Source organism: Doryrhamphus excisus, chromosome 10 (genome assembly GCF_030265055.1).
Source record: "Doryrhamphus excisus isolate RoL2022-K1 chromosome 10, RoL_Dexc_1.0, whole genome shotgun sequence".
NCBI lineage: Eukaryota > Metazoa > Chordata > Actinopteri > Syngnathiformes > Syngnathidae > Doryrhamphus > Doryrhamphus excisus.
Window position 1 is genome coordinate 20710872 of NC_080475.1, and position 27792 is coordinate 20738663.

Sequence of the window (27792 nt, forward strand, 5' to 3'; positions counted from 1 at the left end):
ACTGCGGTTTTTTGAGAAGCAGATACAACTTTTCTTTTAAGAGAGAACAGATTTGGGGTGTTTTGGGTATTTCTACTTTATATGCGGATTTACTGACTCCTGAGCTACACATTTTCCAAGTAAGGCCAGATAATGCACAAGAGACCCAATAAGAATACAATGAGGTTATTACATATTTAAAACGCTTCTGGAATGTACCAAATTACTTAAGGACACAGAGTTTAATGATCACGTTTCTTAGCGCAGATCCAGCATATTGGTATCCTACTGTCTGGGTATAGTATGTTTATCTAGAGCTAAAGATAGAACTGCTGAAAAATATCTAGAATTGACCTTTTCCGCATTTGGATATTAATGAGGTTTTAAGTAGAGCTAAAATATACAAAAGCAAAAAAAAGCAAGGTGACAAATAGTCATTTATCGAAAACAACAATTCAAATGAATAGGCTGTTTAAGAACATCGCTGAAAAAATTACCAAAAACTCTCCAGAACCAGAACAAAAAAAATTCCCAGTAGGACTCAGTAATGAGCAGCTCCACTATTCTTGTTAAAAGGGGACCTATTATGCTTTTTCCACGTTTCTGACCTATAAATTTAGTTAAAATGTTGCCAAAATTTCAGATAACGAGGTTTTCGCATTTGGAAGTGAGCCCTGAAAGAAGTTTTGGATGGCTCAAAACGCTCGGTTTGAAAAGGCGTGGTAAAACTGCCCCTTTGTGATGTCACAGAGGAGTTAACTTCCTTATATGGGCGTGGCTGTAAGTCGGATAAGCTCTCCTTCTGTTTACACATGTTGCTAGCAATGTTTCAAAAGGGAAAGCCGTTTGACGACCCCGCACCACCTGAAGCTCAACTGTTCCACTGAATGAGAAAGCACCCCAGATGATGATGGAACCCCCCCCCTCGAAACAACTCAGGTGGGATCTCGTCGTCATGTCGTAACGTTGGAAGCCATCTGGACCGCCAAGGTTAAATTTTTCTCATCAGAGAATGACACAATTTTCCACATTTCAATGTTCCATGTTTGATGCTCCCTGGCAAAGTCTAAACGGGCAGGATTGTGACGTAGACGGAAACAAGATCTTTGAATTCCTTTTTCCCACAGATGCCGTCTGATGGTTATTGTGCTGCAGTCAGCACCAGGAAGGCCCTTTATTTTTTTAGGTCTACCAGAAAAAAGCCGAATGCAAACAACTTTTTTGTTCCGTAATCTTTAAAAAAAAATGGAGTCCAACCTCAACACCAACAGCACGCCGCAAGAGGCGTTGCTTATGCAGCTTGACAATGCGACCATGTTCAAGAAGACAAAGCTTCTTAGCTTCTCAGCCACTAGGAGGGCATGACCGTGTAGATGCCTGACAGGAAATGAGACTTTTCAGCAGATTTTTCTTTGCTCTTAAACGTCAGGTGAAAAACAGTTAAGTTCCAAATGTTTCTGGTCTCACTCCCTGCTCTCGCTTTTGCATATTGTAGCTCTAATTAAAACATATTAAGGTCCAAATGTGCAAAATGTTAATATTCTAGCAATTTTAATCTAGTATTGAGATTTTGATCAGGTCTGTTCATGGAATGATTTTAATCGGTTGTGTCTTCTAAAGGCCATAAACTGGTTTAACTTTGAAAAACGATATGTAGTAGCGGTCCCGAATATGTATAAACGGCACAGTAAATCACTGTAAACATCTGATTCGGACACACGTGTAGAACAGTAAGCGTGTGTCCATGTCGACGTTGGTACATATCATCTTTCTGGCAGGCTACTTTTTAGGATGTTTCCGATTAGTGTGAATATTAATGCCACCGGAAAGTTGGGATGCAAGTATAAAAATGTAAAAAAAGGAATTTGGAAGAGCTTTTTAAAAGGGGGCCATTTCATCGGAATCATTATTTTTTTGCAGTTCTCTGAAGGCTCGTAACCGGCAGTCTATGAAGAGAGACATGCCGCAGTGGGGTTTAATTTAAAGCCAGAAAGGTCACCGCACTAAGAAAGGTCCTCTGCTCAGCCAAAAATATAAAACAGGGAGAAAAGACAAGCAGTTCGGATGGCAGCGAGAGGGGCCTGAGAAAAAGGGCGGTAAGAAGAGAGACGAGTGCATGCCGATGAGAGAGGGGGGGCTCAGGCGGGAGGGAACATGTTCAAATAATTTGGAAAGATAGTGTTGGACGGCCGGGAATGCATGACGAAGAAGAGGAAAAGTGAGCCTGGATAATGAAGCAAATTGCAAATGAATTGGAACAGGCGTTGTATCAAACAGATGCATGATGTTTTTGTTTACTCTAATGGTGTTTTTGCAAGTCATTTGTTATAACGGCCTACAATTTTAGAGAAAATACTGCATCCATCCAGTCTGTTCGACAATCTGTGTTGGCACAAACACAAGCTCCCCGAGCCTTTTGCCGACTTGGTTGCTGCACGCTCGGTACCGGACCAGCGCCGTAATGGTCAGATGGGAGATTCGCTACGCCATATGCAACTCAGCACAATATCGCTATGACCCAATCAGTCTGTTTACAAGCATTGATGAGATTTGATCTGGCTGTCATGTGTCATGTGTCGGAGCTGGCCTTGTTAACGATTGTAAACTGTTGGACTGCCCCCCCGCTGCCAACCGCAACATCCAACTAACATCCATGTCTTCAATCACTTGTTTATCTATCTATCAGTTCCCTTTAGATGTCCACTGGGTTTTTGACTGCACAACATTACATAAAAACTCTGAGGAGGCTCACTGGCAGCGACATGACAGCCTCTGATGTAAAGCCTCATGCTTTGCACAGATAAGGCGGGTTCAATTTTAATGTTGCTAGCACGCCGAGACGCACCAGGCTCACTTGTAAAACAGAATGCCCCAATCGCTTGTAAACGCGGCAGCCCAGGAGGAGGAAAGGGGGATGGGGGTTGGGCCGGCTGAGGTGGGGCCGCATTAAAAAGGAGAAGAGGAATTCCATTTCCCCAACTCCCGCATTGCGTTCGCCGGATCAATTTGGTCTCTGGAATCCCAATCCATTCCGCATCTCCTTTAAAAACGAATACCCAATTCCAATCACAGGCGCAGCAAAGCATATCGTAAAAGGTCATTGTGTGACCTCTGAGTTCCATCTGGAATACCGCAAAGCCCGGATTCAAACCCGCACCAACAATGGCACAAACACAGGCACGTTGGAGTTGTCTCTATTGAGGAAATGGTAACAGGGAATTTTTGGGATAAGTATATGTGTGGTGGCCACAGGCAGAATGCCGGCATATATGCGGTGCGTCCCCCGTGCACCCAGGCAGGGGAACTGATCAGATGGACGATCAAACACTAATCATTCCCTCACGGCCCATACCGAGTAAAGCTGTCATTAATTTTGCGGAATTACATCAAATCTGAGACATTCTTTATGTGGCCCACGGCCTGTAGACAGTTATACGACAGGGACTGCTGCGCTAAGCAGATGGGGCAGCTTGGCCGTGCATACTAAATACCTCCGTCCCCCATTTCTCCACTTCCTCCCTCCCTCGCTCCCTAGGCTGGTAGCTACTTGGAGCCTCACCGCCGCTTCCCCTCGTCTTTGTTTTGCACTGCCTCTCCTTGAATGTGTGATCACGCCGATCTGACTTATTAAGTCATTCAACTCACAGCGACGGCCAATATTGAACCAAAAATGCTCAGCATTGCAGAAATGGGTGGGAGTGGACCAACGTGGGCTTTCTCCGAGACAGTAATCAAGACAAAACAGTCGGATATGATGCCGACTGATATCAATGTTAATGTTTTCCTCTTTGATGTTGACAAGTCTAACGGTTATGCACAACAGAAGGTCAGAATCCCATTTGAGGGTTTCCTTGGCAACTGATTACAGCTGGAGGCAATGTGCAGTTTATGACTAGTGACACATACCTGCGATTCCCTTTGAATGAGACATGTGGTAAGCTATATTCACAATGACCACCTCAGGTAATGAAACTCCAGTAGCACTCAAGGGCAACGCCGTTTTCTTATATTGAGTAAAATTCCGGGCCAGGTTGGAAATAAATACAATAAAAATAAAATTAACAGACAAGTGGAATTAAATCGGTGCTGAGTAGTGTTGCCACTGATAAACAGCACATTTTGTGCCAAAAGTGTTTTTTTTTTTTTTTTTGTCCTATCTAATGCTTAAAAGTGTGTGCGTATGTGTGTGTTTACGACAGTCAAAGGAGGCATAACAGCAAGCTGCCAGAACAAGAGCAAGCCGTTCCGTGGACAATCAGTCTACAAATTACAATGAAGCATCAACAAGCCAATGACCAGTCACACTTTCTCATCATTTAAAAGTCAAGGCAATTCTCCTGAACAGAAAAGAGCATTAAAACTACAACATTGTTAAAAAAAAAAATAATAAAAATCAAGCAAACACACAAGGCAACAACAAAAGCGGCTCATCATGGCAGTTGAAACTATTTAATTATCTCACTGCACAAAGTGGAACCACGAGTCTGCACGCTATTAATTCACTTAAAGACAATTTATGTCCATCGGCATAAAATGACTTGAAGCGTCCTTACAGCGTCTTGAGCAGACTAAATTAGCCAAACTGGACTTACTAATTGAGGAGGAGTAAAAGCAGGCCTAATATGTGACTTGATTAACTGCTAGTTGAGCAGAGATTAATAAGCAGGCTCGAAACTGCATGAGAACACCAATAAATATAATTATAAATTACCAACATTATTTTATATGAAGTTACTGATGCTGTGACATTAATTCTCCTCAAATGCTCTTGGTTTAAGAATTTAATAGCCCCAGTAACATCAGCGTGGATATAATGGTATGTAAAACATGTTTTAAACCACTGAAATATTTGTAAATGAAATTATATTTTGGAGAAAGTTATGGAATGGTTAAACAAAATGTAACAAAAATGTAAAAATTATGCAGTTTAAATTAAATTCATAACAGCTCTTTCCCTTTGCATTACTTTCTAATTTGCTTTAGAGATGGCTGAATACATCCAAGTAGACACCAGAAATAAGACTTCTTTTAATTAACTTATTTGGGTTTCAATTAATTAAAATAGATAGCCGATAGCTTTCGACCTCACTTAAAACAGGGGAACTAATTGCCTCATTCATACAGCATTGAGGTTTCAAAATGGTATACTGCCATCTGCTGTCCAGCCGAGGTATCGTTAAATGAAAGTGCTCCCCGTAGGTCAAAGCTGGGATCCATCATGTCAAGGCTGCAAAGCGAGACGGTCAGATTACAAAATACTCTCAGAAATATGTTTATATATAATATTTTAATGGTCTACGTACAATTATTTACAGCGATATTTGTTTCAAGAGTTTTAAACATTGGCACGATTTGGAAAACAAGACTTGTACCCGTCCGTATGTTGCCCAATCCTTCCATTTAATGATCTTTTAATTACGAGACAGGAATAACGTTATTAAATGGTCTGCTTGTTGTTACAATGCTTCGATCTAACACACGTTGGCTTCCATAACAAAACCAGGCGAAGCGGTGACACGCATCGTATTACACTCCGCGCGATAGTCACTTCTGAGCAACGAGTATGGGTTTTGTAGTTCCGAGAGGAGGCTTTAGACCTCCATCAGCGGGACAATAGACTACATTTCCCAGAGTCACACTGCAAAGGAAACCTGTCACGCTCGTGCTGTTTTTTGTTTTTGTTTCTGGGGGTCGTGGGGCAACAGACCATGAGTGGCAGGACTTGACTGTCAGCTTTTTGTCATTTTGTACAAGATAAAGAGATCCGGACTGACAAGTGAAGACATTTTAAAGGTGAGGACGATGTCCAGAAACGGACGACACAATACCTGCGCAGATGTGTTTTGCGTCCACTATGTTAGTTATTGTTATATGCTAACATACGCTATCAAAGTGGCGATGTTAACAAAACAATTTAAAAAAACATCCAAATGTGTGTTTTGTGAAGTGGTGTGTCGGTACGATAAATGTTGTCTACATGAGCTCCTGCTGTTGGGCCTCTAGCTTCTACTCCTTTGTAACGTGAACCCACGTAGCTGCTGTACATCTGTCACCATCTAGAGCACGTTTAGCTGGATTAGTTTTCGTCTTCGGCTGCTGACTTTGTTATAACGTATAACGCCATCATATGGAATGAATTGTTGGAATAAGTCACAGAGCAAACGCTCAAAATAGGCCCCAGTGTCGTCATGTTGAGTGGAGATTGTATTAATGGGAGACATCATACAGTAATAACATAATAATAATAATAATTCCTGAATTGCACATGGCGAGACTGCACAAAGTCTTTGTGCCACTTGCACGTGTGATGGTGTACAATGGCGAAAGAGTCCGAAATAGCCAAGGTGACAAATGTGTCACGTGTCATGTTGCTGAAATACCCTGCTGTCACTGAAGTTTTAGTTGTGCTGCCGACGTTTAGACGATACAGACTTGATCAAAAATCTTCAGACCAGTTAAAAAATAGCTCAAATCTATTACGGATCTATTATGCTCATTTTTCGCCCCATTGTATTGAGTTGTAGACTCCTGTAGAGCAGCTACACACAATAATCCGCACAGAAAACTGCAGAATCTGCACCTATTCCCAGTTTGATTTCCTTTGATTTGTGCTTCCTGTTAAAACTGTCTGTTTTGATTTTTAAAAGTGGCATGCCCACTCCGCTGTGATTGGTCACACGCTCACCATGAACCATATAAGGAAGTCAGCCCCTCTGTGACATCACAAAGGGAGAATGCATACCTCATTATCTGAAACTTTGGCATTGTTTAACATGAGAATACAACATTCTAACAACATTTATAAGTCAGAAAAGTACAAAAACCATAACAGGTCCCCTTTCGCGAGGTTTTAACTGAAGCTACAAAAAGTTATTTATTGAAAACAACAGTTCAACTGAAGTAGACTGTTTATCAGTCGGTCAAAAGTTCAAGATCATTTATTCATTTTCTACCGCTTATGCTCACGAGGGTCGCAGGGTGTGCTGGAGCCTATCCCAGCTGTCCACCCTGGACTGGTGGCCAGCCAATCACAGGGCACATATAGACAAACGACCATTCCCACTCACATTCATATCTATGGCCAATTAACCTCAAGAAAAATGCACTGCGCCACATTGTAAACCCTTTCCCTTCCTATAGGTACAAAGGAGCGCCTTTGTGTTTGTTGCCATGGAAATGCCCGGGAAGGTGGAGTTTAGAAATGTGGGCTGCAGTTACTTTCCTCAGAGCAGAGTGGATTGTCACTACACACTGAGCTCACTACACAACTGGGCCAGTAGTGACTGGATAGGACTCTTTAAGGTAACGTTCACACATTCGGGATATCGCTGCAATATTACTTTGTCATAATTATTATTTTTGGTCTGCAGGTGGGGTGGTCGTCAGTGAAGGACTACCACACGTTTGTTTGGGCAGTCGCCCCGGGTGACGATGAAGAGGGCACAGAGGTCAACTGCTGTGTTCAGTTCCATGGTACAAGTTTCCTCTATTAAAAATCCCATAATTAGACGATCTCTACCAGTACGGAATGATTTGAAAAACAAAGCTAGTACCAAGTGATCAAGATCAAATACAAATCCAATAAAATATAATAAAATCCAATCAAATACACATCCACCAGACTTCTCATTTGAAACATAAGCGCAATCTAAACGTTTTCGAGAACATTCTGCCTGACAAAGAATATTCACTTATGGTTGTTACTGTTTTAATGATGCTGTAATAACTACAGCATCAACCACTGACGACAAAGCTGACTTCTGGTTCAGGTCTCCATTTTGTTAGCAAGCCAATTGGCTGTTAACGCAGACGTTTAGTGATAAAAATACAGGACTCTCCCACCGTCACTGGGTCCAGTCTGCCAGTGGCCTCTGATTGGCCTGGTTCAGTGTGAAGGGCACGTACACCAGATGAGGCGTTCATTGAGATTAGAAGGGAAGAAAGAGACTGCAAAGAAACTGCTGATTGTTTATCATCAGCAGATTTCATCATTTAAAAAGATTGTTGCCCCACGTTGGTGCAGTGAATTACAATACAGCTCGTAAAATCTTTGGCGCATGATTTCCTGTCAGCTTTGCCATCCCGCTTCCTTTAGCATGTTTTTTTTTCTTGAAGGGATTTCCTGTGAATTATAATACATTGTGTCCCAGATTGATATTTGTACTTACTTGACAGTCTGGATGGCATCACTGAGGCAGGTCGGACTGGTTGCATTAGGAAGGAAATGCAAAAATGTGACTCAGATCTGTCAAAGATAAAACAAAAATGAGGAGATGCGGGTAGATTTTTCACATTTTAATATAACAGAAAACATGTGCCCCTAAATGAATGTTATTAGGTAGAGAAAAACAATAACTAGCTTACACGCATGTACTGTACATTAGCTCAGCTGAAGTAATCAGCTAGATACCAATGGAATATAATAAAATGGTCACCTTAATTGGTAATTGTTTAATTTAATGTTAGTTAAATTCAATTGAAAAGGCTTCCAAGTACGGGTACAACTATGACGTTTGGCTCAAGTGCTGCCTCTGGTGGTTGAAACCGAAACTGCAGCCAATATTGCCCCACATATACAGTAGATGTATTTCTTGTGAATTTCATTTGGTTGTTATTTAATGCCATACACAATATACTTGTGTATTGCATATTATTTGAAACTAACATGCATCATATAAAAGTAGGTTTCTATTGTTTTGTCATTTAAACATCGTCACATGACCTGTTACTACTATCTTCTAATGCTTTTTATCTTTCCTCATCTCCTTCATAGCATCGTACCTTCCTAAGCCCAGTGCACAAGAGTATGAATTTGTGTACATCGACACCAAAGGGGAGGTTTGCTCTCGCAGCTCTAAATTCACATTCTGCACACCAAAGCTTCTGGAGGATCTGGTGACCCTTGAGGAGGAGCCCCACGAGGAGGAGGGCACAGATATGTTGGTGGTCGTACCTCGGGCTCAATTGTTGCAGGTGACAATTGCTGAATAGCTTGATATTAAACAGTAAGGTGTTGGGAGTCACTATTTATTTTGTGTCTCTTTTAGAGCCGACTGCAGAAATGTCTGCAGGAGCGAGCTGAGCTGCTGCAGATCCAGGAGGTGACAAGCAGGCAAAGGGAGGAAGAGAGGGCAGATTTCAACAGGGAGCGGGAGGGCTGGGGCAGACGACGCAAAGAGCTTGAGAACGACATCGGCAGGCTGCAGGGAGAGCTGAAGAGAAGCCAGGATAACATTGAAGAGATGGAGAGGAAGCAGGAGGTACAGTACATACACATGTGGTACCTAATGAGGTATTAGGTCGAGCAACAACATGCAAAAGCAAGAAGGGGGAGTGTGACAAAATAATAAATAATGAAAAAAAATAACTCATATCATTCTTTGGGATTGTCTATTTTTGCCTGCTTTGAGCCTTTGTTTATTAAGTGTGGTACACAGTAAATAAATTTGACTTGACTGTATGTACCCGCATTAAACAATATCTTACCATTTCATGTCAAAATGTGTTGAGATACCGAGGTATAGATCGTCTACTGTATGTCCTGCTAATGCTGCCTGTTCTCTTAGGCGGAAATGGCTTTGGGAAAATGTCTTACACAAGAGAAGAGTGCTTTATTGGAAGTGACAGAGGCCAACCAAGTGCGAATTAGAGAGCTGAAGGAGGACATCAAAACTCTCAGGCAGAGAGCTGTGGAACGAGACGCAGAGCTGGAAAGGTTTGATATGATTTGTTCATTCCCTCTGTTGTTTTTTTTTTTAAATATATTTTTTATTTATATATTTACCTGGAATGGCTGATCCAAACAAGCTGCATAATGGTTCCAGTGAGTCCCTTTGTTATTCTAAATCTGTGCAGGATGGAGGAAAGAGCAAAAAACGCCACAGCTCTGCAAAAAGAAGAGGAGAGTGACAGACAGATACTGCAGGTGCCAACTTGTACCGTAAAGACTGCTGCCTTTCACCGCATATTTCTTACTGTTTGTATCCGTGTCACCTTTATTAGACCATGTTGGAACAGACTGAGGGCGAACTCCGAAATTTGTCCAAGGAGTTCCAAGGCCTGAGGAACTCGCTGGCCCAAAGAGACACCTGCGTGCTGCAGCTCCAGAACACCATCAGCACCCTGACGCAGAAACTGACCACAGCCCACAGAAAGGAGGTCTGTAGAAGAAGGTGCAAATCTCTTGTAAATACGGAATTGGTAACTAATCCAAGTTATCTTTTGTTGTCAGGCATTGAACGAGGCAACGCTAAAGGAGATGAGGTGCCTGCAGGAGCGTCTGGACGCGAGTGAGCGTACCGTAGACGGCCTAAAAAACGATCTAAGCACCACGGTAGCCCAGAGAGATCGTGGGCAGGCTGAACTACATCAGGCCCGCCTCCAGGCCGCCCAGCTTACCCTCCAACTTGCAGATTCCAGTTTGGCACTGAGAGAGAGCAGAGCGCAGTGGGCGCAGGAGAGGCAAAGTCTGCAGGACATCGCCAAGGTACAGCGGGTGGACTCGCTTCTGAAGATAATTGACATCGTCGTCACCGTTGTGTTGTTCGGCGTCATGTTGGTTGTGCGTTGCCTTGGCAGAGGGACCGTGAGCATCTGGAGAAGCTTACTGCTGATATGCAAACGACGGAGGAGAGCCTGCAGGAGGAGAAGATGGAGAGAGTGAAGTTGGAAGTAGAGCTCGGGAGAGAAAAGGATTGTAACCGGGTCAGTTGACACCACTAACAGGAACATTCAGCACTCATAACGTTTGCCACCTGTCTAGTTGATGAGTGAGCAGCTTCAAAACAATTATAGTCATTCATAAATGCAAGATAAAGGCATTTGGAAGAGGTAATGAATGTGCAGACGTATACAGATATATAAGTCACCCACTCCTGCTAACAGAATGAATAAAGTGCTGAGTCTGACCCCACCCCGGTTTTATTGTCACACCTGCAGGTCCAGCTGAGTGAAACCTGCCGGGAGCTCCAGGAGCTGAAGACTAGCTTGAGGGTTGCCCAGAAAGAGAAGGAGCACCTGCTTTCCGAGAAAAAAGTACACTGCCACTTTTATTTAAAATCATATTTCTAGACACATTAGATAATTTGCATGTTTTAAGGACTATTTACCTATTAGCTTTAGAGTACAGCCTTAGTTTTAGAATGAGGGATTACTTTAGTACAGTATCTTTGGGCAAGATGGTGAAGCCCCAGTTGGTCCTGATGCTGCATTATCATCAATAGGTAGATGTGATAACATTGTTAAAGCGCCTTGAGTGTCTTGGAGGTGGAAAAGCACGATATGAGTGGAAGACTTGTGGAAGTGGAAGACTATTCCTGGAACCAGTAGGCTTTTTGGCCTACAAAACAAGTCTACTGGTTCCAGGAATATACAAGTATATCTTAACTCATGCTATTAAAATCACAGGTAGAAGTGATAAGATGGTAAACGTTCTTTCACTTGTGATGTGCTTTTCCACCTCCAAGACACTAAAAGTGCTTTCATCAGCTACTGATGATGACGCAGCATCAGGACCAACTGGGGCTTCACTGTCTTGCCCTAAGATACTGTGCTTAGACATGATCACGGGAGGATCAAACCCGCAACTTTCAAGTTGGGAGGCGACCACTCTACCACCTGAACCGTGCCTCCCCATCATCAATATTTATTTTCTTGAAGCAGAATACCAATTTGCTGTAGAAAATCATTTAGACATTGGTCGATATTAGTCATCAAAGATGGTTTACCCAAATATTTCCAGCTTCAAGGTCCTGCTTATTTTTAGATATAAAAATCTGATAATTTCACCAATTTAGGTATATTATCCCCAAAATATCTCATATTTGTCCAGCCGTCTTTTTCAGTGTGTGACCAGTCGTTGAATATCCTTATTGCAGCGTTTATGTTCTCTTTGTAATCAGCTGATAAGCTCCAGAGGCTCCTTAACGGCTTGTATGGATTAACAAATAAATAGCAGTTGTTTTGCCTCTTCTTGAGACTAGTATTCCCATTAAACTGCTACTTGGTTCAACTGCAGTCATTATCAGTCTTAAATTTGGTCCGGGTAATAGTTTGTATTACGCTCAGTTCCCACATTGCGACATGAGTAAACTATTTGATTATTGAAGCGGCGCAATAAGATACACAAGCATACTGTTCTTCCAACTGTCCCAGTTGTTGGGCATCTTTGGTCCGTTGTCGTCTTTTTAGCGGTTATTGTGCAATATAAAACGTTTATTGTGTAATATAAATCAGTGGTTTTCAGGGCAGTCGGTGCTGCTGTTAAAGCACCTGCACAGATTTGTTGTTACCTAAGCGCTATTGCGCTGGCCCGCCACCACAGCGTCCACGGCCAATGTTTTTCAAATGAGTGTCCAGTTTACATAAACAGCCATCATGCGCTACAATGGCAGTCGGTCTGTGGCATATCATAAATCCCTCCAATGGAATAATGTTTGATGTATAGTAGTAGTTGTAAAGTGTGTGTTTACATAACAGCAAATGTGGCGTACGGACATATTGTGTGTGTGCGTGTGTCCACTTTATGTGGCAGACATATGGGGGTTATGAGAGCGCTAGCTACTGAAGCTGTGATTATGGAAGTCCCACCCCGTCGTGTGCAATGATGGCTATATTTTCCCGCCGCAGGAGTTGATGGACTACATCTGTCAGTTGGAGCAGAAGACAGAAACAGCAGCCAGTGCCAAGTGGAGCACTTCCCCCGCTGCTCCCACAGGTGAATGGAGCCACATTAATCTGCCCAACACCCTGCAGATGGGGACAGTAAAGCTGTTAACTTCCATTCCACGACAACGCTAAATACCTTTCACAATGGCCTGCTTGTGGCGTGACTTGTGCTTGTGTCGTTGTTCAGGCTATACTCGACATGACGGTGCCTACTTGGACATGTCAGATGTGTCGGAAGCTGACGACGCAGAGGCCTTGCAGCCTCTTCGTGCGACCGGACCGCTGGGAAACTACGGCCTGTGCGAGCAAGGACCGCCGAGCCTCTTTCTCCTCACTGCTACTCCGTCATCCGCCCAGGAGATGGAAAGGAGCACGGTGGTTATCAGCCAGCCGGCCCCTCTCTCCTCACCACGGCAACCTGGGGGCGACACGATGGCGCACAGCTCCGATTCAGTGAGACTTGATTGCCGAACCGCTTATTATATGTGACACTGGAAATGCCGTATGCTACCACACCTGTTAGATACACTTGATCATAAAGACAGGAGACTCTGTAGGTCATCTCCGTGATTAAACCCATGTACCGTATGTGTGTAGGAGGAAGAACCTGATTCACTGCAGTGTGGAGGAAAGCACAGCTCTGGAGAGGAAATGGCGCTTTTGCTTCCTGATCACGCAGACGCAGTGCTAAGGTACAACTTTTAACACGCAATTATGATTCTATGACGCTCTACATGCTCTATGGACCTACATGGTAACAACACAGACTGTCGAAGAAGAAACAATTCACGCACGCTAGTTTGTGTTCCACTACACAAAACTACTACAAAACACTACAGTCAACCACTGATGACATCACAGATGCGTGACAGAGCTGGGGGGGCGATGGGTCATGTGCAAACGCTACCAACAATTACGAATCATCACATGGGGGCGTGGCTTGCAGCGTTTGAGCAGGAAGTGGGTGGAATATAGTCGTTCTCTTTTTTTGTACAGTATAAATAATTAACGGGAGTGCGTCGTCAACACAAAACTTCACAAGACGAGGACTGCTTGGATTTAAAGTAAATACCCTCGATCAAAAACTTTCTCAAAGGAATATATAGAAAACACATGACAAAATATAACCAAATAATCAAATTAATGGGTAAAAAAAGTACTACAGATTGAATCAATGGTTTTGTTTATCAGTAAATGAATCCGTACAGTACAATGTGTGTATTTTGTACGTTTTTGTACGTCAGGTTTGGACAAAATATCATCTTCTCGTGGTAACTTACACAGAAAATACCCAGTTTACTGCCGAAGCTTGAGAAGCTTCAAAGTCAGTTGAGGATTTAAAGTGGGAGAATTTAGATTTGCATTATTGACGCCACATTAAAACGAACGTTTCTTTTGAACAAGCCTACAAATATGGCGGCTGTCACGGTGGCTGATTTAAACATGAGCAATGCATCACACTTTATGAGCCCGCCGCGTGATTTGTGCGTGCAATGTTACTCTGCAAAGTAATTAGTGAACCCAACCGGCGGGGAGATGCAGCCAAGTAAAAAGGAACATATTTTTCATTGATACTGCATATATATATTTATATATATATATATATAGCGAAGCAGAGGAATAAAGAATCCCAAAATGGCGGAATTCAGCGCCTCCACTAAATTGTACCTTACACATCTGCCCTCACACAAAAAAAAAAAAAGACTTCTCCAATGAATTCTGAGCTGGCTAATGCACACAGACAAAACGGCAGCAATTATTTATGGCGACAGGGTGAGTATGGCCGGAAGATGAAAGTTTTGAATATGTGCTCGTAAAAGAAGTTGAAGCAGGGGGAGGACCGCGATGGGAGGACAAGGGGACAGATAAGTTGACAGCAGGCCATAGCAATGATTTACCTGCGGGGGTGTAGCGCCGTCACGGGCCAATTTTCAGCATCATTAAAGCCCTCGCTCTCCTTTCTCAGACACTCCCTCTGTCTAACCTTTTGCAACCACACTTGGCGTTAGTCTCACTTTTGCTCTCTCTGTTCTGTGCCCCCCCCCCCCCGTCACAGTGATCTGACTGACACATCGCTATGGTAACCGGCGGAGTGGATGTCCCACACGTGAGATGACGGGATCCTTTTTGTTGGCGTGCTTCTACTCTTTTCCCCACGGACTACATGTTGTTACGCAATCTCCGTTATCACCCCCCTCTCCAAAAAAAGAATAACTCCATATTTACGCCAGTCGACCAGAGCGAGCGTTTAGGCTCGGGTTCGCTGTAGCCGAATGATTCGCGTTGAATCATTGCTACGTCGAGAGCTTTACGGCGGATGTTATGTCGTTTTTATGACATTTGTGATTAGGAGTCATGACAGGCACCGTAATTATGATGTTTTGTGCAAGGGGCTGAGCCCCGCTGAAAATCATGGCGAAGCTCCCCGGCAAGCATTAAATTTTCCCCCATCGCAGCTTTGAATGCGATTCACGACAACATAAAGCATTGATACAGCGTCGTGTGAGAATGATTATTTGGCAGTAAGGCAGTGCTGGGATGTTATATTGCGTCTGCATTCACTCCTGGACTAACATTTGAAATGCACTTTCCTAAACACGTTAGCAGTTGATGAGCACGCAGTAAAAATTTAGAGATACCCAGGCGCTCTAAGATGTTTTTTTTTTTTTTTTTTTGCCATAGAACGCTTGTTGAGCTGATTGAACCTGACAGAAACATTACGTATTCATATTATTATCATAACTTATATGCTTCTACGTTTTCATTTTAGTTCCGATGGATTTTGACTACCGATATTTATTTGTGGCGCGTTCGTAGGGAGATTTTTCATACATTTTTCTACCCTTAATTCACATTCACGGCGCTCTAAATTCCTGCCTAAATAATTAAAGCGTTATCTTATGAAAGAAAATCATCTTTATAGGCGCTGACATTCATGACAGGCTGTCGGTGTGTTCCCCCCAGGCTGGTGGTAAGATACCGCCCCGGTTAAAAAGTCCTGCCTACCTATCTGTTCATGAATACTGTATTCATTTTGTACATTTTCTATCTCTAATGAAGTCCAGTTGGGCTGCATTTAAGCTAAATACAAGTCAACTAAGACGGCTATGAAACTTTGATGCATTGCAGTTTGCTGAATTTCTACCCTATTTTTACTGGAAAAGACTTTTTATGATAAAAACATGAATGGAGGTGGGCATAACAGTGGATTCAATTATTGTCAATTGTGTGGAATTGATTGTTGATGAATTATCCTGAAGAATTGGAGCAAAAATTTAGTGCACTACTTTGCTGTAACCAGCAGAGGCACTGTTGAGTGGTCTCAGTTATTTAGCTTTTTCAAAAAGTACATCATTATGACGGCTTAATATTACAATCTGAGTTCAGAAAATGCAACTTTGAATGAAATGACCTTTGCGTGCACTGTTATACCCATCCTGAATATGGCTACTTTATCATGATAACATATTATAACATATTGCGTGTCGTGTTTATGCATAAATCATAATCGTTTTTTTAATTTAACTTTAGTAAGACTTTCTATTTACAGCATTTTATTTTAACGAAAGGGAAGATTCCCCCGTTTATTGAGCTGAAGCTGGAAGGGAAAATGGAAATGGATTTTAATGTTTAATCAGCTTCCGTGGGATTATTGAATTTGTCATAACTGGGGAGTTTGATCAGGTTTAATAGGCCAATCTGTCATTGTCAGTGTGTTTTTCTGGTGTTCACACTTTGCGTCGTTTTTTTAGAAGTACACTATATTTACACTACATGCCTCGTACTTGTTATGTGACTTTTGAGGTCATTTCCTTCCGTCACCTCACAATAAAGCTGCATCGAGTTAATGGTTTGTTTTTGGACGTCCTGTGTGACACGTTTATCCCCGGACTGTGTATTTTCCTTCTATCAGCCATGTAACAGGTTCGGGGCCGGGGTTCATGTATAATAATAAAATGCTTTATGTATCCATGATTGGGTGTAATGTGTCTTATTCTGGCCAAAGATCATGGCAATATTTGGATCGTGGTGTGACATTTCACCGGCAATTAATTGTGCCATTTCTTTTGTCACTGCCACATTCCCGTTTGGATCATTGCCTGCATTCAAGGCAGGGGGGGTTCTCCCTGCCTCGTCACCAGCTCCTCCTCAGGGCCGAGCTCCCCCTCATCACATCATCGGCGTCATCCTCGCGCCTCGCTGCTCCCCGTGATGGCCGCCTCCTTTTTTTTTTTTCCTCTCACTTTTGAATTCCTCTTTAAGCACACTCCCTCCGTCTTGAGTGTGGGATGACGATAGCTAATTATAAAATCAATGATGCCGGGCTGCCTAGTTTACAGCCACCTCTAAAACCTTAACTGGGAAATCACTGTGGGATTGATGACTCCCTCACTCTTTATCTCTTTTAATTAGAAATGTAAAAGATATGAAAGAGCCAGAGGCCAGAACACATCTCCAGAGTTTTTTATGATCCCGCCTCCCCCTGCCCAAATCACCTCTTACTTCTACCTGGGACTTGTTTATTTCCTCTGCCTTCATTTTCCTCCCTGCTGGAACCCCCTCCGCCCTCCGCCCTCACTCTCCCCAGCCTCCGTTCGCTTCTCCATCACTTGTTCCATTACCCTTTCTTTAAGATGCGTCACACACACACAGGAAGGTGTTAAATTTACGGTCTTTGCGCTTGCCGACGTTCCTCACCTTCCCCTCACCTCTCTCCCCTTTTCCCTTGGCTGAGCTGCAAGCCTCCGTGGATGGGACGTGTAACAAACGAGGAGTCCAGAAGCTGTAAAATGATGTCGCGCCGCATGTTATGACCCCTGCTGCCACATATGATTCATAAATCAGCCTCACTTGTACGCAGCGTCCGGTCAGATCACTTCTTTGTCGCATCAAGCCGGGGTCACCCGCTGACTTTATCAGGATCAATGGTCAAAGCCGGTCCTGCTGCAGCACTTGAGTTCGCCGCCACGCTTGACCGATGTTGCTGATGTTTGCTTTTGTTCTGCTAACGACTCAGGATGAACAGCCTGGATTCAAACACACAAAAGCCAGTGTGGAATTGAACAGATTGAATTTGCGAGCCAATAATAACATAATCATAATAATAACAACATGAGGTATTGTTGGGATCATAACAAAGCTAAGATTCAACCCATCCTGTCCCCCACACTTCTGTCTGGAAATTATACTGGTTTAGCTGGTGGACCATGATGATTGACCAGCTTAGCAAGGTCTTAATAATGATATAATAACCAGTAGCTTCTAACCACATTCATAGTAGCTCTCCAAATGTTTTATTCATTTATTATGATGACAGTAATTGTATTATGTTACATTGCTGAGGCAATAGCCATCGCAGGAAGTACATCAACAACAAGGAAGTGTCCCAGTGCTAACAGGTGAGTCATTCCTCCCCGCCATGTCATGACACAACAGAGGGGGGAGTGATAAAAACACACATCTATTCTGGGGGTGTGAATCTTAGCACTGAGGACGATTCCATACACAGCCAGCGATACTATACTTTATGATACATGGAATTTTCTGGTAATACGATGTGATACGATTCAACCACTTCACGATGCAATACGATACGATGCAATACTCATTTAGTTCAAATCAATGCAATCCAATACGATATGGTGCAATTTCTTGCGATATGATGCAATTCAACATGATTCAAATAAGCAAAGGGAAAAACTGGAATTCAGTATGGTCCTACAAAAAGGATTTGGCTTTATTCCTTCTAGGCACTTAATAATAATAATAATAATAATAATAATACATTTTATTTGTATAGCGCTTTTCAAAATACTCAAAGACGCTTTACAGAAAAAATGGAGTTGAATAAAAGCAAGTAAACAGAGTAAAAGATACATTAAAATTCTACTAAAGTGCTGTTTGTCTTTTTTACTAATCACCACTTCTTCATCATTCTTTTTGCCATCTTAAAACATCAACAACTTACCAAAACAACTTTCATCCCACTTTCACATTAGCTATGCAATTCCAATAGCAGTAGTTCAGTGGTGGAGTCAAACTATTCAACAATAATTAGAATTACTACTAATAATTTAACAACAAAGTAAAAGTGACACTTCAAATAGTGGAATCGATGTTTGTTTATATTCCTGTTAATGCTAAACATACTAATGCTAAACATACTAATATGAATGTGCTAGCAGCTAGGCTAATACAGTAGTATTAGAAGAAAACAACTTACATTCTTTGCAAATGGCGGACGTTCTGTCGAGCTTTCCGCGGTTCTTTGAGAATCCGTAGTGTTTCCGAACATACCATGTAAACGTTTGGGGGGGGGGGGGTTAAATATAGAAACTTCGTGGCTGCTGCTTGCTACGAACGTCCATGCTGTTTTGCTAGTAGTGGTATGTTCCTCACGGCTTCCGTTCGTATTCAATACAAACCGCCAAATGATGATGGTGCATTCATGGCACCTGGGGAACAGCATATGTGGTGAACTTGAACATTAATAAAACGGCGCTTGCATCGGATTTTACCGATACCACAAACGCATCGCGATGGAGCTAGATTCACCAGTCATCCATAACGGGTGAATCATTGTGCGCATGCGCATAGATGTCTCGATTAATAGCGATTATTTTCCACACTTTTACTCAAAGCCTGTCACAATTTGTCACTCTCAGTTTCTCAGGTTGTATCATCGCCATGCTTTGTTGTGTTATTGTAATAGAATGAAAATATCTTATACATTTATATTGTCATTAATAGGTGTTGTTATGCTAGCCATGCTAGGCGTGCAAGGCGTTACTCACTCCAGCCGTACCTATAAACCACCACTAGGGGACAGTATCACCTGGCAAATACCTCCAAAGTTAATAGTTTGTCTTAATTTTATTAAACATTGATCCTTTTGTGACTTAAAATGTTACTAATGTTACGCTAATCTCTTTAGCTTACCTCAGTAAGCTAAAGCTAAGGCTAAGCTAAAACTAATATTCACATTCCCATCCTTTTTTTCTCCCTCTTCGACCTCACATAATTAAGTATGACTGATCTATGTGTGTGTGCAGGCACCCCCCCCACACCCTAACCCCCTGTCGTTACCATGGCAACCCCCTTGCAGAGGCCATTTGATTGTTCCTTGTAAAATAGTGTATAATGTATGGGCCTTATTTTAATTTGAGTCTGGCATTATTGATCTGTCTTTAATGATAGTTAATTAAAGCAATCATATAATTGATAGAATCCCGTCTGTGTTTATCACCCTGCCTATCTATTAATAAAATCAAGGTGAGGCGTTTGAATCCGAATGGCACACAGGGAGAGTAAAAAAAAAAAAAAAGTAAAGAGTAAAAAAAAAAAACGATGTTTACTAGGAGTAGCCGTGCCGCTCCTTTGAGAATTTACGAGAATATCAAAATAAACGGATCTGATCAGCTGAGGTATGCGTTGTAAACTTTGCGCTCCACGTGTAAATCTTGATTATTGACGTGACATTTACGGAGGCTATCACCGAGGCTTCTTTTATTCATTTGCTTGTTTCTGCGACGCTTTGGACAAACATTTAAAAAGCTCTATTGTGACAAACGTGCTAATGTTTAACTTTTAAGGCCCTGATGTCCTATTATTTGTCACAGATTGGGTGTCACGTCTCTGATGACTCTGCTATCTTATCTCATAAAAACAAACAAGATGCTGTCTTCTACAAGATTGAATATCTCCTGGCTCCAAAATCAATAACATTTGGGACATGGGGGGGGGCAGACTATATATTTTACACGTAACAGTCCACCTGGTATTATTGTATCTGTAAAATTGTCATGCAATCTGCTATTATTATGTATTATTTTATATTTATATTTAAATATTTTAAAAATAATAAAATATTATAATAATTACAATAAAATTAAAATAATAATTATTATATTATTATGATGTAAAATATGCAAATATAACAATAATATTATATATAATTAATATAATAATTAGCATTAATATAATAATTATAATAATCATAATAGTTCTAATAATAATGATAATAATCTAATAATAATAATAATAATTTTTATCATTATTATTATAATAAACCATTCACACTCACATTCATACCTATGGACAATTTCGCTAATTAACCTAGCATGTTTTTGGAAAGTGGGAGGAAACCGGAGAAAACCCACGCATGCAAACTCCACACAGAGATGCCCGAGGGTGGAATTGAACTCAGGCTCCCTAGTTGCGAGGCCTGTGCGTTAACCACTTTACCACATTTATAATAATAATAATAATAATTTTTATTATTATTATGTGCTTGTGTCTCTTTTTTCAGGAGCACTTTGTAAACAACAGACCATGTCAAAAAACGAAATTGATAAAACCATCAAAAGGTTGGCTCAGGCCATGATGCCAGGTTGTATGTTGAGTTTAAATGAAATACTTTGGAAAGATTGGGCGGGCCGTATTCAAACACTTGGCGGGCCGGATGTGGCCCCCGGGCCGTAGTTTGCCCACCCCTGCATTAGACTGTATGTATATTTCATGCATACACATATCAACCCTTTGATTTGCACAGTTTGACCTTTATCAAACATGTTTCCTGTGCTGTGTGTCGGTACGCACACGGCGTTGTTCTTTAAATTCAAGTCGTAAATCAACCCAGACAGATTTAGATCACAACTGGCACAGCACTCCATCTTTGAGGAAAACAACTCTAGCCGTGCCAAACGTGAGTAGACCTGTGATGAAACCTTATTAATGCTAGCAGCTGCCTTCCACCGAGTGCACCGTGAGCAAATCTTAAGAGCGGGGGGGCCTTTATCTGATGTCCTTGTTCACCAGGAGCTGGTGATTTACGAGCCACTGCACCCACTTCTACTCCCCGTGACCTTAGCACCCTGCTCTTACTCTCCAGGCTCAGACGCATTGGCTGCCAAGTCATGGTGCAGGAGCTCTCTCTAGTGGCGCAACTCCATCATGGCTTTCTGTGTGCTACACTGCTGATACGGTGGACAAGTGGTCCTCAACTGGTCATCGACTGGTCATCGACAGTGACCCAAACTATAGATATTTTTAAATCAAATTTCTCAAATATTGTATATTTTGTGGAAAATATTGTGCAATAAACACCTTAGTTGTAAATTAATTCTCTGGGAGAATTTTCATTCATTCATTCATTTTCTACCGCTTATCCTCATGAGGGTCACGGGTATGCTGGAGCCTATCCCAGCTGTCTTCGGGCAAGAGAGAGAGAGGCGGGGTACACCCTGGACTGGTGGCCAGCCAATCCCAGGGCACATATAGACAAACAACCATTCACACTCACATTCATACCTATGGACAATTTTGCTAATTAACCTAGCATGTTTTTGGAAAGTGGGAGGAAACCGGAGAAAACCCACGCATGCAAACTCCACACAGAGATGCCAGAGGGTGGAATTGAACTCAGGTTTCCCTAGTTGCGAGGCCTGTGCGTTAACCACTTTACCACCGTGCAGCCCCTATTACAATTTATACATCAAAAATCTATGTAAACAAATGCAAAAAAATGACCGCATTTCCACTACCAATGTTGTGCCAAGGTTGTCTGCACGACGCCCTCTGTGCCTCTGACAAAGTGTGTCCGACAATGGGTGCAGTGAGTTCATGGGTCTCCAAACAGTAGCTCCTAACCACTTTTAAGTGTGTAGCTGCTCTGCTCTATAGGAGTCCACATGTTAATATACTGGAAGATCTGGAAAAAATTATGTGCTGGTTATTGTGTGTAGCTGCTCTATAGGAGTCCACATGTTAATATACTGGAAGATCTGGAAAAAATTCTGTGATGGTTATTGTGTGTAGCTGCTCTATAGGAGTCCACATGTTAATATACTGGAAGATCTGGAAAAAAATCTGTGATGGTTATTGTGTGTAGCTGCTCTATAGGAGTCCACATGTTAATATACTGGAAGATCTGGAAAAATTTCTGAGATGGTTATTGTGTGTAGCTGCTCTATAGGAGTCCACATGTTAATATACTGGAAGATCTGGAAAAATTTCTGAGATGGTTATTGTGTGTAGCTGCTCTACAGGAGTCCACATGTTAATATACTGGAAGATCTGGAAAAATTTCTGTGCGGGTTATTGTGTGTAGCTGCTCTATAGGAGTCCACATGTTAATATACTGGAAGAGCTGGAAAAAATTCTGAGATGGTTATTGTGTGTAGCTGCTCTATAGGAGTCCACATGTTAATATACTGGAAGATCTGGAAAAAATTCTGTGCTGGTTATTGTGTGTAGCTGCTCTATAGGAGTCCACATGTTAATATACTGGAAGATCTGGAAAAATGTCTGAGATGGTTATTGTGTGTAGCTGCTCTATAGGAGTCCACATGTTAATATACTGGAAGATCTGGAAAAAAAATCTGTGATGGTTATTGTGTGTAGCTGCTCTATAGGAGTCCACATGTTAATATAAAGGGCCATAATAGGTCCTCTTTAAGCAGTACTGATTACAAAATACATTTCAGATTATCGGCCACCCACTCAAGGGTTAAAAAAAATGCACGACAATTGTCCATGAATCTCACAAAAGTAGTTTATTGTGCCTCTTACTGTTTATATGGCTTTTCTTTGTATAACAAGAGTTGACATAAACAATGGGTAAACAACACATTGGCCATGTTGAAAAACTATAACGATCATGTCATCGTGTTCTGCCTGCATCAGATACATTACATTAACATGGTAACAGCCCAGCAGAGAGAGTCATCACACAAAGACAGTTTAGTGTGTGACAGCACCGTAACAGCCGACATTCATCCTATGGCTGAAAAACTCACACACACACACACACACAAGTCCAGTCCAGGCTTATTCATACACCGGGACCACATTTTACGTGACATTTTTTTTATTTTTATTTTTTTTTAGCTAGAATATCTCTGAAGACTGCAATCATTTGGCACTTTGTGTTTTTTTTCCAGCTAAAAGATACATATTCACCGACTAAAACTTCACTTAAAATGTGTCCGATGTATGAATAATAGTAAACCGTGCATGCACACACACACACACACACACACACACACACACATTCACCCACATGAAAATGAGGAGACCCGCCCACATTAACGTCATGGGCCCTCTTGTCGCTACAGAATATCCATATTGCTTGAAAGAGAAGAAAAAAAGAAAAATTCTGTATATTCCCCCCCCACACCGCCGGTCGCCAAATGAGACATTTTGGCGACATAGAAATATCGAAATGATACATAACACATTTAAGAGAGGTGAGGATATACAGGAGAAGAAACGAGGCTATAACCATGGCTTCTTAGGCCGAGAATGCAGCACGGATGCCAGCCTGATAGCATGACGCTGCCATGCAATCCCAATCTGGGATAAAGTCACGCCGGGCATCCACGCCGGGCATCGCTCGCTCCCATTTCCACGTCGCCTTCTATGTACACGCTAGCGAGGGCTTGAGCTAATTAAAACAGGGCTCAAGAAGAATACACACATAAATATTGCCTGTTTTTCTAGCATGCCTGCGAGCAGCTAGTGTTTGGTCCTCACCGAAAAAAGCCCTGAGTCTGACTCCAAAATATCTTCCGTAAGAATTTTCCTGCTTTTCCACTTGCATACTTGGGATTGCTGCAGATTTGTGTGTGCTGTGTTGACATCATCTGAGAACCTACAAGCTTGATTGTATTGCCGGGTATTGAACATGCCAATGTTTTCCTTGTATAAAAGTGCTACATGTATGATCAAGTGTAAATCTGCTACAGCTGACGGAAGTGTGTATGTGTGTGTGTGTTTTTTGTGTGTGTATTTATGGATAATGGCTGGAGTACCTGCCAGTAGTCGAACTTTTCCTAACTTTGGCACAAGGTTGAAATTCAAAGAGAACGATGCTGCCAATTCCCTGATAAGAGAGGCGTGATTATTCACTGCAACATGACAACAGTCCTCAAGGTTTGATTATCACTGACGTCCACGATGAGTGTACCCCCCCACCCTTCCAAAAAAAAAACCAAAAAAAAAACGGAAGACCTAGCTTGCTTTTTGCTTTCCCTCTGAATATCCTCTTGGGAAAGCTCTTCAAAATAAACAAGGAATCACATATAAGAGACATAACTATAATGATATAATATATATATGTGTGTGTGTTTATAATATATACACACATACACATATACATATGAATTGAGAAAGGAAAAAAAAAACAGCAATAAGCACAAAAATAAAGATTAACATAATGTGATTTGGTTTTCGTCTCGTGTTTTGCATTCAAGAAATGTGCTTTTTTTTTTTTTTTTGCGATTCATCAGAACCCGACTACTCACACGTGATGCTTCTGTTTTGTCCTGTCCAGTTAAGAAAAACAACAGTGAAGACAAAAAGACGTGAGAGGGCGACTTCCTGTTGTGACGTTAACGCCCCCCCCCTTTGCGGCCTCGCTCGGGAGTTTGTGTGTTTTTTTTATTTTATTGTCGTTTCTCCTTAGTTTTATTTATGTGGAGTTCGCTTGTCATAGAGCATGCGGGCTGTATTTAATGGCTCCGCTGCCGAGATGAAGATGGGTCGGGGGTTGGGGGGGGGGGGGGGGGGGTGCGGGGGGGGTGAGAAGGCCAGCTTTTTATTGAGGCGGGAGATAGAGTGAGGTGATGTACTGTACAGGTGTGTGTCGTCAATCAGTGCATGTGTATGAACCGGGCCGCTCACTGAGCCCTCCCGACAAGGCCTTTCCTGGCACTGTCAATGGCATCCAGAACCCCCCACGGCTCGCCGTCACTGTCCGAGCCCCGGTCTCGCTCGTCATCGCCCGCGTCGTCGTCGTCGTCGTCTTCTTCCTCCTCCTCGGGTGACGGCTCGCTGCCGTTTTCCGTGACCCAGCTGTCGTCCTCGTCTTCGGCTTCTTGCTTCAGCACGAGCGCGGGGGCGGCGGCGGGGGGCGGCTGCTGAGGGGGAAGCGGTGGCGGGCTGTCGCTGCGCTCGGTTTGGTCTTCGAATGCTTCCGGGTTCTCCAGCATCTCCCGGATTAGGGGCGGCATCGGGCCTGGGATTTCCATCTTCAGAGTGATGGCTCTCTCCGCACCTACACATATGGATTATTATCATTACATATTATTCATTCATTTTCTACCGCTTTTTCCTCACAAGGGTCGCAGGGGTGCTGGAGCCTATCCCAGCTGTCTTCGGGCGAGAGGCGGGGTCCACCCTGGACTGGTGGCCAGCCAATCACAGGGCACATATAGACAAACAACCATTCAAACTCACATTCATACTTATGGACAATTAACCTAGGGTGCTAGTAAACTAGTAGTCATGAGAAAGGGAAATACGTGTTGCTGCTGGATGTTCACTCAGCCAAATGTACTGAGCATAGCACATGACCGAGAACATTCATTCATTCCTCATGAGGATAAGCAGTAGGGAGTCGCAGGGGGTGCTGGAGCCTATCCCAGCTGTCTTCAGACGAGAGGCGGGGTACACTCTGGACTGGTGGCCAGCCAATCACAGGGCACATATAGACAAACAACCATTCACACTCACATTCATAACTATGGACAATTAGGAGTTGCTAATTAATTAGCCTAGCATGTTTTTGGAATGTGGGAGGAAACCGGAGTACCCGGAGAAAACCCACGCATGCACGGGGAGAACATGGAAACTCCACACAGAGATGGCCGAGGGTGCTAGTAAACTAGTAGTCATGGGAAAGGAAAATACGTGTTGCTGCTGGATGTTCACTCAGCCAAATGTACTGAGCATAGAACATTACCGAGAACATTCATTCATTTTCTACTGCTTATCCTCATGAGGGTCGCAGGGGGTGCTGGAGCCTATCCCAGCTGTCTTCGGGTGAGAGACGGGGTCCACCCTGGACTGGTGGCCAGCCAATCACAGGGCACATATAGACAAACAACCATTCACACTCACATTCATACCTTTTTTGATACAATTTGGAGTTGCTAATGAATTAGCCTAGCATGTTTTTGGAATGTGGGAGGAAACCGGAGTACCCGCAGAAAACCCACGCATGCACGGGGAGAACATGCAAACTCCACACAGAGATGGCCGAGGATGGGGAAAGACAAAATACGTAGCCCAAAAAGTTACCACTTCCACACAAAATAGGAGGAGAACTCATTCATTCATTTTCTACTGCTTTTCCTCACAAGGGTCGCTGGAGAAAACCCACACATGCACAGGGAGAACATGCAAACTCCACACAGAGGGTGGAATTGAACCCTGGTCTCCTAGCTGTGAGGTCTGCGCGCTAACCACTCGACCGCCGTGCCGCCCACATATTATCATATCATTATATAATAACATAAATAATACCAACCTTTGGTGCTGATACCCCGAAGGTCCGTGATCTTCATGAGCATGCGGGGGAACATGTGAGGCTTGTTGGGGCGACGACGACGGGCGTAAATCTTTAACGCCTCCAGCAGAGGCTCCTGCAGCTTATCCACTTTCTGGGGTTCTTCTAGATCCATGCGATCTGACGAAGAAGGAGGAACAAACTGAGGCGGCCGTCCCCTCAGAAACGATACAACCAATACCGAATCGTACTGCAGTACCTCCACAGATGAGGCAGATGGCGCTGAGGAGACCGGTTTCGGTGTCATCCATCTCCAGGGGTAAAAGCTGGCCGGCAAAAGCAAACACCAGGTCTGTTAGGGGTCCAAAACCGGCGTTGTGCATCTGAGTCCGGTTCAGAGTTAAGCCATCTGAGAAGGTCATGGTGTCCTGTTCTGGAGTATAGCGTGTGCAGATCCTCAGCATCTGGATGGGAACAGAAGAAACTTGAATATTGGCGGATACCAAAAACACTACAAGGTCACTATAATCTAAATGGGAACTATTATGCTCATTTTGGAACCTTTGTATTGAGCTGTGGACTCCTGTAGAGCAGCTACACACAATAACCCGACCAGAAAACGTTTAGATGTTCCAGATTCTGCATCTGGGATGGCTTAAAAAGTGTGGTAAAAAACGAAACCAGGAAATCCAAAGACATACATATGAATAGGTGCAGATTCTGAAAGAACTAGAAAGCTTTCTGTGCTGGTTATCATGTGTAGCTGCTCTACAGGAGTCCACAATTCAATACACAAGGCTGAAAAATTAGTATAATAGGCCCCCTTTATGGAAACATTGTGCAGTACTGACTCTGTCCAC

General features: G+C 42.7%; 2 protein-coding genes and 1 long non-coding RNA gene across 12 annotated transcripts in view; 1 reads left to right on the forward strand and 2 right to left on the reverse strand.

Annotated features, from left to right (window-relative positions):
* The window catches only part of LOC131136761 (uncharacterized), a 34741-nt gene extending 15769 nt beyond the window's left edge, over positions 1 to 18972 (reverse strand). For 2 of the 7 annotated variants that reach the window (XR_009131807.1, XR_009131801.1), the window contains exons 1-9: positions 18869 to 18972; positions 17497 to 17672; positions 17344 to 17428; positions 12859 to 13063; positions 12568 to 12726; positions 10378 to 10614; positions 9955 to 10139; positions 9764 to 9865; positions 8148 to 8224 (exon numbers count right to left, since the gene is read on the reverse strand). This is a non-coding gene — a long non-coding RNA (uncharacterized LOC131136761). Of the gene's footprint in view, positions 1 to 8147; positions 8225 to 9763; positions 9866 to 9954; positions 10140 to 10377; positions 10615 to 12567; positions 12727 to 12781; positions 13064 to 17343; positions 17429 to 17496; positions 17673 to 18868 lie in introns of all 7 variants that reach the window. The other 5 variants (XR_009131802.1, XR_009131806.1, XR_009131803.1 and 2 more) reach the window with 5 other exon arrangements.
* Positions 5607 to 16620, forward strand: LOC131136758 (calcium-binding and coiled-coil domain-containing protein 1-like). Its single transcript, XM_058083984.1, has 15 exons — positions 5607 to 5772; positions 7120 to 7281; positions 7350 to 7452; positions 8753 to 8952; positions 9027 to 9239; positions 9546 to 9694; positions 9835 to 9904; positions 9982 to 10137; positions 10211 to 10465; positions 10558 to 10683; positions 10918 to 11013; positions 12607 to 12694; positions 12833 to 13098; positions 13243 to 13337; positions 14702 to 16620. The coding sequence occupies exons 2-15, from the start codon at positions 7150 to 7152 to the stop codon at positions 14727 to 14729; spliced, it is 1977 nt and encodes a 658-aa protein (XP_057939967.1). The 5' UTR covers positions 5607 to 5772; positions 7120 to 7149; the 3' UTR covers positions 14730 to 16620.
* Positions 18973 to 23183: 4211 nt separating the features above from the next.
* LOC131136498 (retinoic acid receptor gamma-A) overlaps positions 23184 to 27792 on the reverse strand; it is a 64134-nt gene continuing 59525 nt past the window's right edge. For all 4 annotated transcript variants that reach the window (XM_058083384.1, XM_058083383.1, XM_058083382.1 and 1 more), the window contains 3 exons: positions 27192 to 27396; positions 26954 to 27112; positions 23184 to 25699 (listed from right to left, as the gene is read on the reverse strand). In XM_058083384.1, the coding sequence (XP_057939367.1) occupies positions 25323 to 25699; positions 26954 to 27112; positions 27192 to 27396 (741 nt within the window). In that variant the 3' untranslated portion in view covers positions 23184 to 25322. The remainder of the gene's footprint in view (positions 25700 to 26953; positions 27113 to 27191; positions 27397 to 27792) is intronic.

Bases quoted from the DNA above. Each gene is read 5' to 3' on its own strand.
- LOC131136758 (XM_058083984.1), top strand. From the start codon at position 7,150: ATGGAAATGCCCGGGAAGGTGGAGTTTAGAAATGTGGGCTGCAGTTAC. The intron at 10,684-10,917 runs GTCAGTTGACAC...TCACACCTGCAG, and splicing joins GAGAAAAGGATTGTAACCGG to GTCCAGCTGAGTGAAACCTG. The intron at 13,338-14,701 runs GTACAACTTTTA...CCCCCGTCACAG, and splicing joins CACGCAGACGCAGTGCTAAG to TGATCTGACTGACACATCGC.